General features: G+C 34.6%; 1 protein-coding gene across 1 annotated transcript in view; it reads left to right on the plus strand.

The window, feature by feature from the left end:
• Nucleotides 1-20,109, plus strand: part of LOC145686367 (follistatin-related protein 5-like) — a 690,843-nt gene that overhangs the window by 586,349 nt on the left and 84,385 nt on the right. The window contains exons 5-7 of the mRNA XM_081759633.1: nt 2,497-2,684; nt 10,713-10,853; nt 18,437-18,569. Coding sequence (XP_081615759.1) covers nt 2,497-2,684; nt 10,713-10,853; nt 18,437-18,569 — 462 coding nt within the window. The remainder of the gene's footprint in view (nt 1-2,496; nt 2,685-10,712; nt 10,854-18,436; nt 18,570-20,109) is intronic.

Genomic DNA, 20,109 nt, shown 5'->3' on the forward strand with positions numbered 1-20,109 from the left:
CTAGTGGAAATTTTCGTAAGCCTAAGGATAGGGACATGCCGAAGATACCTCGCAATCGAGGTCGAGGTTTAAGTCACGGTCGCACCCTCGATACTGGCACAAACCCATGTATTCAAATGTGTAAGCGTATGCCGAAGATGTACGCTACATCGCGACCTAGACGTCGACCGCGAGGGTGAATTAGTGGTCGCGCGGAAGCATCGCTGTAGCTCGTGTTCTCATTGGCTCTCCCTGAAACGTTACACGGAATAAAGTCTTCATTTGTGTAGAATATCGTCTGCAGAGGATTGTGTGTGTCTATGCTCGAGAGGTTTTGTTGCACTATTATATTTGATTATGAAAGACATATTAATAGAACTAATTGCGAATGTTCCAGCAATATGGAATAAGAAACAAACAACATCATAACAGACACGTTTTAAATAGAGAATGGAAGAAAATAGCAACTGAAATGGGAATGTCAGATAAGTTATTTATTTGAGAATTATACTGTAGCTTAGTATTATATAAGGCAGTGGCGGTCACAGGGAAGGGGCTTTTGGACTTAAGTCCGTAAATTGTAGAATTTTTAAAGAAAAAAAGAAGCTACTGTTAATCATATCTATGCTTAAAAACTCCACCCACCTCCCAATTCCGTGATTAATAAAAAGGGTTTCTTCTAAATTCGTTATTGACATAAGGTAAAGAAATACCTGTAAAGACAGGCACGTATCCATAGGAAGGAAACGTCGAATAAAGGAATTGCAGTGCTGAAACTTCATTTGCTGCAGTTAATACCCCCTCTACCTCAAAACCTTAAGACATACCTGATTTATTTATTAAATTTTACTGGGAAACGATTTCTCGCCTGAGTGTTGAAAGAGGGCATTTTCTTCACAGAAAATTGAATAAAAGGCAAAAGTCATTTATCAAGAATATTGATAGAGATGAACAAGAGATAAGACACAAGAGACAAGACTTTGGTATTTCTCATATCTCGTCTCGCGTCCATCCCTATTTATAAACTGGTCCTCTCAATTTCAAAATGTGGTTTCGCAGAGATTTTTATGCACTGACAGAATAATTTCACATGCGTCACAGCAATGTTTCTCCTTAAACTGAGAACTTAACAGCGAGGGTGTGACCTTCTCGCTACACAGAGAAAAATCCGTTCTCCGGACAGCGGTATAGCCTATTGTACAAATATACGGTATCCTCTTGCTTACTATAGAAATCAGTACGGAGCATACGTTATCCGTATGCTACATAGGTACTACCCTTAGAAGTTACATCATGCCGTTGCCCGTATATCACATGCATATACTTGCGTTACCTTCGTCAGCTATATGTTATATACGTTCATTTGTATGTGAGACCCTGACCACCTACATTGTTTCATACGGAAAGTACGTATAGATGGAACACTTATACAGAAAGCATTATAAAACATGCGTTTTCAGTTATACGTCTTCTGTACGATAAGTCCAAAAACTACAGGAATTACGCATGTAACCTATCTTTTTAAGTATGACACCTACAATGTTTTTTTCTCAGTGTATGTGCGCTTTTCATCCATCGCGACTAGACATCGAGGTAGCGACCGCGACTTAAACCTCAACCTCGATCGCGAGGTATCTTCGGCATGTCCCTACCGTAAGATTGAATTTAACTATTTCTTCACACTGTAACTGTTCGTTCTTTTCAATTATATATTAAAAGCATGTCGCCTAGGAGTGAAATAAAGCTCTTTCAACAATGTAAGAAACAAAATAATTTAAAATTACAACAAAGTATCCTGATGATAGTTTAGCTTTCTTTCGGTAAAGTCTCAACATCCATCTTTTGAACTTAAATGAATTATTCTGTATATTGTTATTGCTTAATAAAAGTACGTAGAAAGTACGGGACTGCATGTAAAATCCTTGTCACTTAGGATTGTATTTCAGTTATTTGATAAGACAAGTTTTTGTATTAAGTTGGTGCGAATGAGATGTCGAAAAATGCGTCATTTCCAAAGACCATAAACGAAAAGTACAGTACTCGGTTAATCAAAATAGTGGCCGTCTGCATCCACACACTTTTTCTGTCGCTTATCCAGAAAATTAGATTCCCTGTCGAAAGAAATCTGGAGTCTGCAATGTGAAGAAGTCTTCGACTGTACGTTACACCACCCAATCATTAAGGAAAGTCTTCCCTCCAAGAAGTGATCGAGACGCCGCAAGACATTATCTAATGACTATCTGAATACCCCAGCCTGTTAGCTGGACGCGTGACCTTAGTCCATCCCCGTGTTGTATTACTGAGGTGAGTTTCTCACCAGATAACAATGCAGATATTTCATTCACACCTACTTAATAGTTGAAATTAGGCGTTTAGGAGCGAGTTATTTACTAGTACTGGTATAACAGCTGACAGAAAATAGTGATTGTAACTTATTGTGTTTAAAATTAAGTATATTGAGTTTCTAATGTTATTTGTCTGAGTTTGATGTCGTATAACATAAACTTTTTAATGTAGAGAAACTGGCAAGATACACAACTGAGCCTACACCTCCAGATACTTCGCCACTAACAGTTTCTAGTGCTACTCTTCCTCCACTGGCATATGAAGAGAAGATAGATGAGAATTTCGCCCAGAAAGAAGAGGACGATTACATGACTAAAGACAAAACAGATTGCTCTATCCAAGAATACGAAATAATGAAGGTAAGTTTATCTTCTAATGTAAGAATTTGTTAATCATTTCGGAATGTTTACTTTTCCATCTGTAAGGAAAAATTTATAACTATACAGAATGTTTAAAAATGCAAATATTTATATTATTCAATACAAATACTCTTCGCAACAAATATGGTACATTACACTGTGGGTAATCCGGCTATTTCTTACAAAAAGAGGTGCCAAATTAGTGCAAAAAGTACCGAATTACTGAGAGTACTTCAAGTTTTTGTATTTACATTTTGTATTACATGTCTTACATCATAGTGCAAATACAATTTAACACACGACACAATACAGATTTAATAACAAATTTCAACTCAGTAACTCAAACTGAACACAGATAAATGTAGCACAAAATAACGTACCGAAAATGTTGATGTTTTTTTTTTTTTTTTTTTAATCTAGTACATGCGTCTTGAAATAGGGAAAATAGGGGCATGTGTCATGGGTTTCGGCTTGCGTATTATTGAATTTGTTTTTCTTTCCTACATTGTCATAAACAGTAATACGCCCTGCGTTATAAATTGCAGCAATGGCTTCTTAAGATCCTCATTTCAACTTATCCAAAGATCTTGAAATATTTAGACAGATGTGGTGTTACATGTTTCTGTTTGAATGCTGTGACTGAACTCAAAAATCCACGATGATAATTTTCCAAAATATCAATTACGGATCTAATATTTCAGACATTGTTGTTTGACGTCACAATATTACCTTAGCGATAATGACAGGGCAGAAGAAAAAGTATGAGGAAGAGCTGTAAGTGTAAATTCGTTAAAAGAAAAGCATTATTCAGATTATTAAGTTACAGGTAGCAATAGAGATGTAGGTAGAGCTAGGAAAAGCAACTTAATTTTGAGAAACGGTCTCACCGTATATCAGCTGTCCATGGGCGGGATCCTCCCTCAGGTTGGTCTTGGAGAATAGCATCCACGTCTTGAAGAACGAGGAGCAATCCGGCTCCGACGCATGGTTTCGATTAAAAGTCTCTGATCAAAAAGCCCCGATCATGCGTTCTCAATTGTTTTTATTTCACTGTCCATTTGACGCCATAGACGTGTACACAAAATGACTATGTGCACCTACCTCACACAGAGGTGGTCAATTACCCAAAGTCGAAGCAGACAAAATCCTTACCACAACCTCCCACTTACCCGACATAAACGGGCCAGCCCTTAAGAACGAAGCTGCTGGCGTTGCTAGATGTAATCATACTTGTCAAATACCGAAACCCAGGAACCCAGATATTCATCTTAGTCAAAATTCCTGTTTATGACCACCAATGCTTCCTTGTAGATGTGACGAGTCTGGATGTTGACATGTGATTGCGAGAAACCAGTAAGATACAAATCCATTGAGAAAGCGCCTAATCTCATAACAATTAAACTTCGAAGCGGTACATGTGAAAATTTGTAAAGCTTGACGATGTAAAGTGGAAGGTAAAAGGCAGAAGCGAAAAGTTAGAAACTGCTATCACAGTTTATTACACAAATTCATTGCAATTACAAGGATTTCCTTGTAGATAATAAACATTGAATAGAAAACTAACTTATTTCCTTGATATCACAATGTTGATGGGTTCAAATGACGTCAAAGGCGAATGGCAGTTGTTACTGTCCATACAGGCAGGCTCACTGTGCAAGCCAAATGTTTCCCAAACGATGAATAAAGATCGACGGGTCCTTAAACTGTATCTCGTTACAGTAATGTGCATCAACGAACGTAATGTGTACAACTGAAAATCTATAAGAGCATTGTTTTGCCTATAGTTCTCTATGGATGTGAAAGCTGGTCATAAATAAAGTTACTTACGAAAAAAAAAAAAAAAAAAAAGAGTTGAGACTCACTCTCTCGAAAAAAATAAAATAATGTCTCTTCTCAAAAAATATAACTATTTTTTATTTATTCTGGTTTGTCTGTTATTTCATAAAAAAAAATCGTCTAATCTCATCTCGTATCTCGTCAAAAAAATTTTGTCTAGTTCGTCTCTTTAACCCAAGTCATAAACACGACATAATGAACAAAAACTACTCATAAGTTATTCAGAAAGTTTAAAGGAAAAATTGTGGAGCCAGAAAGGGACGATCAAACGCGTTCATGGAGAAAGTTACATAACGTGTTACTCCAGAAGACCAGAACATATAACAGGGTTCACACTAGCCTTGAAGGTCAGGGTAGATTAGGAAAATTAGGGAAATTAAAATGAGTCAGGGAAATGTTTCAAAATATGCTGAAAGTCAAAGAAATTTACTATACAGTGGTTCCTATATATGCGTTCACTTTGGAATAAGTGCAACTTGGTACGTCCTGTTTAAACACTAAAAAGTTTTCTTGATGTACGACCTTTGTTTCGAATACGACTCAAATACCCCTACTTCATTAATCAAGGAAATCTTTGCCAAATGCATGGGTATCAAAAATACTAAAGAGAAGTATTACCCCAACAAAAAGCCAAACCAGCCATAACAACATTTTCATGAATGACTACATAATGTCATATTTCTGAAATATACTAAGGAGAAGGCAGACAAAATGATCTCTGGACAAATTTTTAGTAAAACCCAAGCTTAGTGAGCCTCAACTAAGTCCAAGTAGGGAGAAGAGACAGAAAAGAGAAAAAGAAAAACCCCAGAATATCATATTCCTGAAGTTTTATTGAAAGAGAACTCTCCTTCCAAACAATAACATCTCCTCCTCCTTCCTTCTCAGCGCCATCTTAGTAGGTACTCGACTAATTGTCAGTAAGATAAAGTGAGATTAAATTTTCAGTTATTTCATCTAATTGCTTTTGTATTTATGCATTTTAGTATTAAACGATGTTTAAATGTATTTTATACAAACCCATCGATGTATAAAATGCCAATAACAATATTTTTTTTTTTTTTTCATGGGAATCAATCACATGTCCTTTATTTCTTACGGGAAAATTTCGTTTGGTATACGTCCTTTTTGGCATAAGTCCAAAGATCTGGAATGGATTATTTATTTATCATTATTACTTATTACAGAGTTTTATTGCTCTCTTTACAATAGAAATGACAGTTAAATGTTAACGTTATTTTGGTAATATTACATAGTTAATTTAATAAGAACAAACAATAAAGAAAAGAAAACAATACAGAAAAATGAAACAAAATCGTATATACAGTCTTTGCCAAAGAACTGAGCACATTACTGAATTTTCCAAACAATACAAAACCGTGTTTATTGGTACTGTTTTATAAAATAAACAACAGGTTTCATATAAGCATTAAAAAAGTGCATACTTTTCTTACATTAAGATACATTTAATGAGGGAAACTACTTTGCAGTAAACAGATAAATAACGAGCAGATAACTAACGTCATGCTTTGTCTGGTGGTGCATTGTTTTAACGACATCTACTGGTGTTTGTACGAACCTTTATCACTAGTTTCCCGTTTGTTACAACGAACAGTTGTTTATGTGTGTTATTCAATCGTGTTGTATGTAGGTCAAGTTGACTGCGAGTATGTTGTATATGATCGTGCTGCTTTCACTCGCATAAATTAGTATAAAGAACGTGCAAGTACTGTAAAATGCAGAAGAAAAACTATGAACTAAGTGTTGAATCACGTGCTTAAGTTGTTGTTTTGAAAGAAGAGAGCTCTTTGTGTGAAAAATCGTTCAGTGGTTGCAGATATGTTGCGGCAATACGTCGGACTCTTGAAAGACATTCACAACCTGGTGTAAATATTGCACGGAAACAAACTGGTCATCCTGAAATAATAGCTTCTCGTAAAGACAAGTTCATTAGAGCTACATGCAAACGGCGTAGACGTTTAATAGCTCAGTACAGAAGAGCCGTTCTTAGTCAGTATCAGCTAGGACAGTGGTCCTAAGTCTGCAGATTTATGGTCTTGGGGATACGGTTGAAGCAAAGAAACTAATCCCTCCAGCATGAAATATTGCAAAAAGGTACTATTGTGCCATAACATAAATACTGAACTGATGGACAATAGAAGAGGGTACTCTGCAGCGAAGAATCTAAATTTCAACTTCTCGGTTCCCAACGCCAGAAGTTTGTGCGTCGCCCTTCCAAAAAAAGCGCTTTTATCCCGATATGCAATACCTGTAGTACGCACTGTGTGGTGATGTTTTTACAGATAATCAGTGATTTAGTTCAAATGAACAGAATAATAGAGAAAACATGTATCACAACTTTAAGTGAGGCATGCAATTCCATTAGGATCACGGAGTTTGAGCCGTAACTTTGTATTACAATGATCCTAAACATTCTCCCAAGTTATGCAGTAATTATCTATAAAGCTCATTTCATCACAAAAATGGAATAGCCGTCAGAGGCTCAGGAGTTATCACCCATCGTGTTCTTGTGGGATGGACTTTACACAACAGTCCGTGAACACATGCTAACGAATACTGAAGGCTCTTCAAAGCTGTGAAGTCTGATAGCTTCACAAAATTTGGATAAATTGATCAAATACTTGAGATTTGTAAAGCTCTTATTAAGATTAAGGATCAGCACTTCCATGAACGCAAACTTCCTCAATTAATTTGTCTCAATGGAAACAGGACAATGTATTTTTATTTTCTTATGTGGTCAGTTATGTTTATTTTGCAAGGGTTTGTATGGATACATTGTATTTTGTTTGGAAAATTCTGAAAATCAGTATATCATACTTCTGATGACCGTACATTCAAACATTACATAATAATGAATAAATGCATAGTTTCATTTCAAGTACTGTAAATAATTTACGAATAAAGTATAAACCGTTGCTCTACGTATATAACAATTGATATTTATTTTTAATTACGTACTTTTATGAAGTGTACAGTTGAATAGTGCACACTCTTCCTTGTAAATTAGTAGTTCAACATTATTTAAAGAAATACATTATCTCATTTGTTAATGTATATTTTTTAACTATAGTTGTAATGTTTAATCTTTATCGCAAAGTCGACTCACAACATTTTTTACTAACAGGTTATGCCTTTTAGTAATCTTTAATTTTGGCGAGTTTTCATGTAAAAGAATATTAGATTTACAACAGTGGAAAGGTAATTGTAATCGTAGAATGTGTTTCCTAATATTAAAATTTTATGGACGTAAGAGTTCCTGACTATCAAGCAAACCATTAACTATTTTGTAGACAAACGTGTGATTAATCAATTTTCCTTCCATTGTGTAAACTATCATAATAGAATTCCAATTACAGGGTTTTATAAGATATTTTTTCTTGATACGATGATATGTTATTCTTTTTATAAAAGAGATTCCTAACAGAAACTACATACGTTTGTCTTAAAACGCCTGATTATACAATCTGGACCAGTGAAGGAATATATGAATTTGATCTATCTATATGCCAGTCACATAATATGTATTCAACATGTAAATACAGGATCAAGCACGTTCACAAGAAACAGATTACTTATATAATTTTGTCAACTATAAGGTCAATAAAATTCACTCTTTCGAAAACAGATTAATTTTATTTATATTCACCCATCGGTTTGTACCTAACATACACGAAAATCTGTATAGGCCTAAATTACAAGAAAAACGAATCATATTTTGACAACTGATGGCATAATCATTCTATGATTTATTTCTTCGAATATGACAATTTTGAAAGAGTAATCACCGATACTTTGAATTTCTCGACAAGATTATCAGTGAACTCAATTAAATTACGGCAACTGGCTAACAATCCAAACCTTAAATTTGCCTTTAACGTGCAAAATACACACACACAAAAATAATTATATCAATTAATTCATTGCAAAAACACGAAGAAAATTTCCTACCATATAAATTTCAAGACTTTCGTTTTTCTTATACTTTCCCATGGATTGTGATTGCAATTGTTATTTTAATTATTCTCTTATCAACTGGCATTGGAATCATTTTAAATATTATCTATAAATATGTAATTAATAACAGTGCTTAACAAAAACTATATTTGAGAAACTTTATCTCTTCCAGTATGTATAGGCTAATAATATCAGTCACCTTGGCAACCCTCGTAGTGATTTTATCTTTAATATTTCTATATGTGCTTTATCGTCGATAATATTCACGACGGCTAGAGAAAATATGTCTGAAATTTGATATATCCGGGCCAGTTCCATTGGAAATTTTTAATAACAGTACCACTACTGATGTTTAAATATCACGAACAAGTACTCCTCATATCACCATCAGTGGGTTAGTTATGTATACTAGTTATGTGTACTTCTCCCCCATCCCTCATCACAATATAACTGACTTCATTTATCGCAACTATGTTAGTGTTTATCCAGTGCTGCAATCATAATACTGCTACTTTTTTTTTTAGTGTTCAACGAAATATTTTTTAAGTGCATCTTCTCAGAGCAGATCACTCCTTTACAGTGCAATTTCACAAATAAAGTACTGCTCTGACTTATTTTTTAACGGGTCAGAGGAGTGATATTCTACACGTGCCTCACATTTGTCAACAAAGCCACGTGTTGCTCTGCTATTACTGCAGGCAACTAGACAAGGGGTGACACCGCCATCAACTTGACACGAAAAGGACCCTCTACATCACTCTACAGGAGGACCGCCGAGGATCACAGAGGATTGGCTTTAAAAACGGCTACTGCAGTACAGAATTTAACAGTCATTGGTTGGTCACACCTACAGTACATTTCCCTCTCAGCTTACTTGGGTTCTCAGGGATTTACCCGTCCTGAAACCTCTTAGCTTGCCTGAATTCTGAGATTATCTCGCTCACTTAGCTTGCCTGAGCTTTGTGAATACTTAACCACATTTTCTTTGCTTGTGTGGGCATTGGGAACTTCATCGCAACTCCTTAGCTTTCTCAGGTTCTGGATTTTCCTTTTCCTTAGCTTGCTTGGGCCTTAGGAACCTCCATTAACCAACAAGTCATTAGAGCACATTATTTTAGTACCTAGACTACAATTGTAAAAATACTTCTGTTATATTGTACATAACGGAACTTTTTAATAAAAAAAGTTGTGGGAGAGAGTTCAATCCCGTGTACGTTATTACTGTACCGAATCTGCCTCAGCAAAGTACTTTTACAATATTTTCCCTTTGGCTGATACGAATAATCTATAAAAGAGTAAATGCACTGGCTGACTTACTGATTTACTCATCAACAAATCTCCGATACTATTAGGCGTAAAATCTTTAAATTTTGAATGAACGTTTTCCTTGCACCCTAGGCTGTAGATAAGATGGGATATTGCGAAATATGACTCTTAAGGGTTAAAAGTTGGAGAAGAGGATTACTTTCTCTTTCGCCGTTCACCAGATCTCTGAAACTATTAGTCATAAGACCTTGAAACTGTGTATAAATATGCTTCATATACTCTTAAGTTATGTAACTTCTGATTGCACTTTCGTTAATAAGTTTTTTTTTTTTTTTTTTTAACAGACAAAATTGTATATGTTACCTTTCAAATATTTTCTATAATCCTAATTCTTTCCGTGGGACAAATGACAATTCTGCTAGTATTGTTACAAAAATAAAACTATAATTATATAGTTCTGTCTAGAAAGCCAGATAAAACGTTCATTAGAGCTGATGCGCTGACTATATAATTGGCAACAGCTCTTCTTAAACTGTAAAGCATGAAAATAAAATAATTATGTTTCCATGCCACGAACCAGTAATTTTACCTTTTCATTTAATGTTACATTTCTGACATTAACTACATGTTTTTTAAAATTTACCCTAAAGACATTTTTGGTTCTTAGCTCACAATATATATATTGTGAACAGAATTTTATGTAGAAAGTGCTTTAGTGACTTTTAAAATCATTATTATTCCTAGAAATTATAAGTTAAACAAAATTAATCAATGTATATAGTAATATTATGATGATTTTTATATCAATATTTATGATCAGACAGAATCAATCTTACACGTTTTACATTTCTTCTATTTTAATTTAATTTTTTGATTCTTCACCTCATTATGTTTAACTGTTTATATGTGTGCAAATGAACAAACTAAAATAATGTTTCCTTTGTGTTGTAGGATAATTTGCTACTGTATAACCATGCTAAGTTGATGGCTGAAGACAACCATAGTTCTGGAAAAGAGTATTTAGTGAGCATCATGTTCAGCCATTATGACCAAAATAACAATGGAGCTCTGGAAGGAGATGAGCTAGAGGAGGTATGAAGCCAAAGTTTCAGCTTTTCAGACTCTTTAACAATGAGTGACAATAAAGTTTCTACATATACAATGTTCCAAGAAGTTAGGAGCTTAATAGTTAGGATTAAACATCTAAGCAACAAGAAAATCAATGAACCAAGTATATGCCTTCACCTGTTTCCTCGTGATTTTAGAATACATTGTGTTTGCTATTACTTTCACTATTGAAATCTAAAATACTCATTTTAATGTTTAAAATAATAGTTACAATTCAGATCTTAGTACTCAAACTAGTGTAAGTTAAGCTTATTATTATTATTATTATTATTATTATTATTATTATTATTATTATTATTATTATGAAGGTAACTAAGAAAGTTCTGTCGCTTTTTGTGGTGGTTTGTGAGTTGAATACAAACGAAAATAAGGCGAAGTTCAGTTGGCGGTGTGGGTATATCCAACATACTACTTAGTTGTGACAGTTCAGTTACACCGTGAATTTGCGTAAGGACAGAGTGAACATGGGACCTCCACAGAGCGTCATAAGGGCATGTAAGCTGTACGAGTTCAAACTACGGTCAAACGCCACTGCAGCGGGCTGGAAGATATGCCAGGCCTTTGGTGAGTGTGTCGTGACTACGCGCACAGTGCATCGGTGGTTTAATAAGTTTAAGAACGGTGATGAAACACTCGAAGATGCACCACGTGTCGGAAGACCAACACATGTACAAAATGAGTTGAGTTGAGTTGACTTTGAGTTTTACGTCCCGTTCAGCAGCGAGGCTATATGAAACGTGGACCTACTGATTAACGTGGAATCCGAACCACATGAGCTCCCGCCGGGAATCGAACCCAGATCTCCCACGCCAAAGACGCGTATGCTAACTGCTTAGCCACGAAGGAGCTCTCATGTACAAAATGAAGATCTGCAGATAGCAATTTAGGCAAACAGTGGCTAGACATGTGAGGAACTGGGACTACAATTCAGTGTGAGTGGGGAAACCATTCGGCAGCACCTCCACCAACTTTGGAAGCACTACAAGTTAGGTCGATGGGTCCCACATGATTCGACTCCGGGCCAGAAAGCAGTGCAAGCAGACAATTGTGTGTGCGTGAGTGTTTTTTTTTTTTTTTTTTTTTGGTCTTATCTGAGAAAGGAGCCATTTCTGGACAGCGTGTTAACATGTGATAAGAAGTTGATCTTATACGAAGCTCCATGGCGCCGTCCTCATTGGTTACCATTCCATGATCTGGTTCCAATACAGCCAAAAGTAGCACTGCACCACAAGATGGTCCTCCTGTGTGTTTGATGGGAGTGCTCGCGGCATCGTGCGTCGCGACCTGCTACCAGCTGGTCAGAGCATAAATGCAACTGCGTACTGTCAGCGGTGTTCAAGGAAAACTCAAAACTCTGGAGCCAACACTTCTGAATCACAAAGAAATCCTCCTGCTACAGACAACGCTAAGCCCCAAATCACAAAGAAGTCCTCCTGCTACAGAACAACGCTAAGCCCGACCTGGCTAGAATGACCCGGGACATCATTCTACACCTTGGATGGGAAACACTATTGCATCCGCCATATTCTCCGGACATGGCACCGTCCGGTTATCACCTGTTCCATTCCTTGGACAATCACCTTAGAGAACGCCAGTTCAAATCCCTAGTAAAAGTGCAAAATGCACTCGATAATTTCTTCGCTTCACGGCCCACCAAATTCTACCGCGATGGAATCTATGGCCTTCCAGAACGTTGGCAGAAGGTCGTCGATGCTGATGGGGACTAGTTTTGATCTTCCAGATACGGCTTAGGTGACATATCTCTGTTCGAAGGTGGTGGGTGAAAAAGCAACAGAACTTTATTGGTTACTTTTATATTATTATTATTATTATTATTATTATTATTATTATTATTATTATTATTATTATTATTATTATTATTATTATTATTATTATTAGTTTCTGGATTTCATTGAAACTGAGCAAAGAGGGCTTTTGTAGGAATAGAAACAAAAATTACAGTATGAAATATAAAAAAACAATTTCTTTTCTTATATCAATATATTAACTGTCCATTGTTATGTTACTAGAGCAACGTGGTTTGAAATCTCTACTATTGTTTATCTTAGGTAACGTTTAAATTAACTAATTATTCGATTTTAATATTATCGATTAAATAATTAGAAATAAGTATTGATGTTTCTTTATTAGATCATTTCAAGGTTGTTTCAGTTTTAGGAGTCGGTTGAGAATTTAAATGTAACATTATTTGAGTTTAAACATTTTAAACAACTCGTAGGAGTCAAGAGTAACCAAACTACTGCACTTAATTTTCCATTCTCCTAATAAACAAACAAGCGCAAACACATAGATACACAAATAATGCGTAAACTTTGATCAATGTTGCATCCAACAGACTATTTGAAACACTTTTACATCTTTCTTCGACTTCAACGCACTTTAGATAAAACAGCAGCTCCGATTTCGTAGCAACAGTTAACTGAATAGTTAACCTAGCAAGTCATAGGGAGAAGGGGCTCATTGATTACATATACCTGTATATTTGATGTACAACAATCTGCGCAAAAAAGAAGGAAAAAATGAGACCTTTATTTATTGTCGAATTTTACAAGTTCAATAACTTCACATTAATAATATACATTTTCTTTACCACTAGCTTCAAAGTACAAAATAAATGTTTCATTGCAGTGGATCTCAGAGCTTCTACATGTGAAATGTCAGTTTGGGCCTCAGATTCCATTCCTGGATTCCTGTTTGCTAATATCTAACTTCCAATATCAATAACTCTAATCCTTTGGAAAGTCTTAATCCAGTTTTTTTTTTTTTTTTTTATATATATATATATATATATATGTTTCTATAGACATCGACCGATCACTAAATTGTGACGATGTAGGTTGTGGGGTATCCTTTCGTCCTTTGTACAGCAGCAATCTGACTTGACAGGGATTTAATAAGATGTCGGTTGTTATCAGCTAGTATGGACAACCAAGCTGTATATAATGCATCTTCAATATCCAGAATGGAATGTCTCGAGAGATTGGGGAATGTCTCGAGAGATTGGGCGTTTCATTGCATGGTGTCCCACAGGTTCTTAATGTGGTTGAGATCCGTGGAGTTCAGAGTCCATGCAAGATACCGAAGTCTGTACTATGTTCCTTGGATCATTCCTGAAGAGGACATGCGACATGGCTAGGTTTGTAGTCGTGTTGGAAAATGCCTTCGGCATGGAGAAAGAAATGCAACATGCTAGGATTTACTCAGTCAACCAGGATGTCGCAATACCAGACACTAGTTATACGTTCGTCTGTAATCATCAGATGACTTAGTACTTGCAATGTAAACCTACCACACTCTTACTGCCGTTGACCTATATTCACTGTTGACACAAGGACGAGAGTTGCATCGATGCTACTCTTTTGATGCCTAATCAGTGCCTAATCGGATTTACACTCCATCAAAAGAGTAAACACTGTCTTCTACTGTCCGATTATAATATTTATTGCATCTTATTGACATTTATTCCTTAAATTGGTATCAGGTGATAAATTTCCAAAGCTTCTACAACAAACAAACATGATTTTTTAAGGTAAAATTATTGAGCTTGACGTAAAAGCAAAAAAAAAAAAAAAAATTATTTGGGACATGTATAAAGGCCGAATAAAGTTAAGGAAGGATATGAACCTCGCGGTTATACATTAAGGAAAGAGGACAGTACAATTCTCATGGATATGGATAGTATTTTAAAAGATGGAAAGATTACTTTGACAATTTGCTAAACACGCAGCTAAAAAATAATGTTGACGGTGAAAGTGAAATGCATGCAGCAAGCAGAACCTGGTATTCCAGAGCCTAACCAAACAGAAATAGTAATTGTTATAAAGAAATAAACACAAATCTGGTGTAGACGAATTTTCAGTAGAGTTAATTTTACATATAAGATAAAGAATTATGAAACGAGATACACACTTATTTTGCTAACCTGGAACAAGGAGGAATTGCGACAAAAGTGGAAAGAATCACTCATTGTTCAAATTCACTCATTGTTTTTTTTTTTTTTTTTTTTTTTTATGTTTCTATAGACATCGACCGATCACTAAATTGTGACGATGTAGGTTGTGGGGTATCCTTTCGTCCTTTGTACAGCAGCAATCTGACTTGACAGGGATTTAATAAGATGTCGGTTGTTATCAGCTAGTATGGACAACCAAGCTGTATATAATGCATCTTCAATATCCAGAATGGAATGTCTCGAGAGATTGGGGAATGTCTCGAGAGATTGGGCGTTTCATTGCATGGTGTCCCACAGGTTCTTAATGTGGTTGAGATCCGTGGAGTTCAGAGTCCATGCAAGATACCGAAGTCTGTACTATGTTCCTTGGATCATTCCTGAAGAGGACATGCGACATGGCTAGGTTTGTAGTCGTGTTGGAAAATGCCTTCGGCATGGAGAAAGAAATGCAACATGCTAGGATTTACTCAGTCAACCAGGATGTCGCAATACCAGACACTAGTTATACGTTCGTCTGTAATCATCAGATGACTTAGTACTTGCAATGTAAACCTACCACACTCTTACTGCCGTTGACCTATATTCACTGTTGACACAAGGACGAGAGTTGCATCGATGCTACTCTTTTGATGCCTAATCAGTGCCTAATCGGATTTACACTCCATCAAAAGAGTAAACACTGTCTTCTACTGTCCGATTATAATATTTATTGCATCTTATTGACATTTATTCCTTAAATTGGTATCAGGTGATAAATTTCCAAAGCTTCTACAACAAACAAACATGATTTTTTAAGGTAAAATTATTGAGCTTGACGTAAAAGCAAAAAAAAAAAAAAAAAAAAAAAAATTATTTGGGACATGTATAAAGGCCGAATAAAGTTAAGGAAGGATATGAACCTCGCGGTTATACATTAAGGAAAGAGGACAGTACAATTCTCATGGATATGGATAGTATTTTAAAAGATGGAAAGATTACTTTGACAATTTGCTAAACACGCAGCTAAAAAATAATGTTGACGGTGAAAGTGAAATGCATGCAGCAAGCAGAACCTGGTATTCCAGAGCCTAACCAAACAGAAATAGTAATTGTTATAAAGAAATAAACACAAATCTGGTGTAGACGAATTTTCAGTTGAGTTAATTTTACATATAAGATAAAGAATTATGAAACGAGATACACACTTATTTTGCTAACCTGGAACAAGGAGGAATTGCGACAAAAGTGGAAAGAATCACTCATTGTTCAAATTCACAAGAAAGGCGACAAAACTGATAGATACACCTAGTTATTAAGGCATCTTTCTATTGTTAACATCTACAAAATCTCTGTTAGCAAAATTGATCCATACGTAGTTGAAATCATTGAAGATTATCAATGCAAATTATAATTATTAAGACATCTCTCAATTGTCAACATCTACAAAATCTCTGTTAGCAAAATTGATCCATACGTAGTTGAAATCATTGGAGATTATCAATTCAAATTAGACAAAATCGATCAACTATCGACCAGGTATTTACCAGTTATCAAATAATCGAAAAAATGAGAGTACAACACCCCGCTACATCAATATTTTAATTGACTTTAGAAAGGCCTACGACTCTGCTAGGAGGGAAGCAGTTTACAACATCCTTGTCGAATTTGATATATAAAAAAGCTAGTTATACTAATAAAGATCTATTTAAATGAAACCCAAAGTAAATCTGAATAGTGAAATACTCGTCTACGAGCTTTCGTGTTAGCCTGAAACAAAGAGATATGTTGACGACATTATTATTTAATTTTGTTCTTTAGAAGTAATTGCAGATAAAACTAAATACATGAAAATTCGCCGTGACCGTAATCCTACAAACTATGAATACGTTAAAATATCAGGTAATATCAAAGTAGATACTTCAAATATCTAGAATCAATATAAACAAACCAATACTATACCCACAAAGAAATTAATGCGGACTGAAAGCAAAGAAATTAAGTTATTATTCAGTCTAAATTCTTTTGTCTTTTCGAATTCAGTCGAAGAAGTTAAGTTTGAAATATATAAAACGATAATTATATCTGTTATGCTATATAATTGTGAAATATGGTCGTTGAAAACACTTGAAAATAAAATCCTAGGACGAATATTCGGATCCAAGAGGGACAGGAATGGAGAACGGTGTAATCTTCATAACGAGGAACTGCACAATTTATACGGTTAACTAATTTTGTTAAGGTCATTAAATCTAGGAAGCTGGAGTAGGCAAGTTATGTAGCCAAAATGAAAGAAAATATGAACACTTTCAAAATTTTAACTGGAAACCTAATTGGAAGAACATTAGGAAGACCTAGGCACAGATGGGAGGATAATATTAAGATGGATCTCATAAAAGTAGGAATAGAAAGTAGAAACTAAATCCAATTGGCTAAGGACACACGTCAATGAAAAGCGTTTGTGAATGCAGCATTGGACCTTCGGGTTCCGTAAATCATAGTGTGGGTTAGTTTTACTTTCCTCATTTATATACAGAAATATATATATTAATTGAGATTTACCACGTCACTTTGTGACTACGTTATAGAAGTAGTTCCGCCTAATTTATGTACAGTATGATGCACTGTTATTGTTCATGCTTCTGAATCAATTGGGAGTAATAGTTTCTGTTGCATGAGAATTATGTTGCATTACATAATATAGGAAGAATTTGCATTACATAATATAGGAAGAATTTATTTATACTGAACTTCATTCTAAAGATGAAACAATAAATAATATACTTTTGCAATTTACGATAATTAATCTGCTAATTTCAGACATATGTTTGAAGTAATTATTTTACAGAACTATATGTTCATCTGTGAAATAACCTACTCACGCTAATAACAATATAATTGATTATTTTTTATCTTATTGTAAATTAAGCTGCTCTACGTATGTAGTTTCACTATTAGAATAGAATATATTTTTGCCTTGCATCAAACTACCTGTAATTCTAGATACAGTTGAGTATACTGCACTAAAATTGAATGCTTGTTTTATAAATCTATTTTAATTTACAAATAAAATTAGATCACATAGAAAATATCAGAAACAATGCATATAATTTCTTGATTAATTAATTTACTTCAAGTAAAAGCATTGAAGAAAGCAATACATAGGAGAAATTATAGAGATGACAGTATTCAAATTTCTTCTCTTGAATAAATTTTTCTGGATTCTCGCAGAATAAACATGTTAAACGTAATATATTTTTTTTTTTGTTTTACCTCTTTTCTGTGAAATTTGTTTTTAGCAGGTGAGGTTATCTGTGTGTGGAAAGATGTTTTAAGTTTGTATTTCGTAAATATTGATACAATCCAATCTAAAATTAATCATTTTTATTCTACTAAATTAAAAAAAAAATAATAATACGTCTTTCTTAATATAATTTGCACAACAAAGTTATCCTTTTCACTTAACATACCGAAAATGAGTTACTCATAACTAAAGTAGTATGGTCTGTACTGTGTTCTATAGTTGTACGTAGGATTTAATTAAATTTTCTTTTAATAAACAGAATTCTTTTGATGATGTTATTATTTTAAATTTCAGATTGCTGAGAAGGAGAATTTAAATCAATTGGCCAAAGGTTGTAGTCTTGGGGATATGATAATATATGACGATTCCGACAAAGACGGAAAATTAAATATAAACGAATTTTATATGGCATTCAGCAAGCTTTACAGTAAGTTTATCTTTTTAAATATATATTAATGAGTAATATGGAAGTCGTTATGTTAAATCTACACTTTTGTAAATATTATGTCTCACATTTTCATTTTTCTTTTAATTGAACAAGAAAGCCCTTTATTTTGATTTTTCCTCTAATCAAATAAAAAAGTTTTACATTTTGATTACCCCTTTAATTAAATAAAAATCTCGCATCTTGATTTTCAATTTAAATAAGAAAGTCTTGCATTTTGATAGTCCTTTTAATGAAATGAGAAAGTCTCGCATTTTGGTGTTTCCTTTAAATTAATAAGGAGATCTCACATTTGGATATTTCTTTTTATTACAAAAAGTAAATAGAAAAGACTATATATTAGGGTACTCTCCCACCAATGGATTGCTCCTGTCCTTGCAACGCTGAATATAACAAAAAATTATCAGACTTTGTAAACTTTTATTTAATTTTGGTATTTCGTTTATAAGTTACACATTATTATTATTATTATTATTATTATTATTATTATTATTATTATTATTATTATTATTATTATTATTATTATTATTATTATTATTATTATTATTATTATTATTATTATTATTATTAGGGTGATTTTATAAATAATGTGCAGTTTGGCAGTATAGTGTAGTAGATGATGCATTCGCAAGTAAACCTTTCGTCATTTAAACTTCAGTTCATGGGACAGCAAAACTTCAACCTATGAGCTCTGTAGTGTGCACAACTTGACCGTGACAAGTGTTAGAAATGGAGGCTGCAAGTTGATTTTTCGAGTACTGTGTATGTTGACAATCAAAGGTCGTACATTAAGGTTGAAGCTTTACGTGGCAAAAGCCCGATAAAAATCCATAGTGCTTTACGTGAAGTTTATACTGAGTTAACAGTAGACCATAGAACAGTTTCTTGTTCAGTTACTCATTTCCGTAGTGGTCATGTGAGCATAAAAGATGATGCACTAAAATTAAAGTCAAAATCATCAACTGATGAACAAGATATACATCTTATGGCAGATGCTCTTGAAGAAGATCGTTCGACATGCGAGTAAAACCACAGAGATTCCACCTAATCAGTATACCAAATTCTGATAAATGATCTAAAGATAAGTAAAAATTGTGCTCGATGGATCTACCTCTTGTTGACTGCTGAACAGAAGCATACACGCCTGAACAATGCTACCCTGCTCAAACAAAGATTCCATATTGAAAGTGAGGCATTGTTTAATAATATTATTGCTGTTGATAAAACGTGGATCGGAGTCTTAGAGGTAGAGTTGAAATCACAGTGCAATGAATGGAGAGCTCCATTTTATCACAGCCAATAAAATGTCGATAAACTCAATATAATGTCAAGTGGTAGAGCGTTCACCTCTGGTGCTTGGGGTCCCGGGTTCGATCCCAGCCCCCGCCAAGTGAACTTTGTGGTGGACAAACACCGTGTGCGTGGGTTTTCTCGGGGTTCTCCCGTTTCCTCCCACTTTATTCATTCCACCATTTCATGCATTTCTCATAATCACCGTCTCCTTTAGCCTAACCGGCATAAC

Source organism: Thermobia domestica, chromosome 5 (assembly GCF_964235325.1).
Source record: "Thermobia domestica chromosome 5, izTheDome1.hap1.1, whole genome shotgun sequence".
Taxonomy (NCBI): domain Eukaryota; kingdom Metazoa; phylum Arthropoda; class Insecta; order Zygentoma; family Lepismatidae; genus Thermobia; species Thermobia domestica.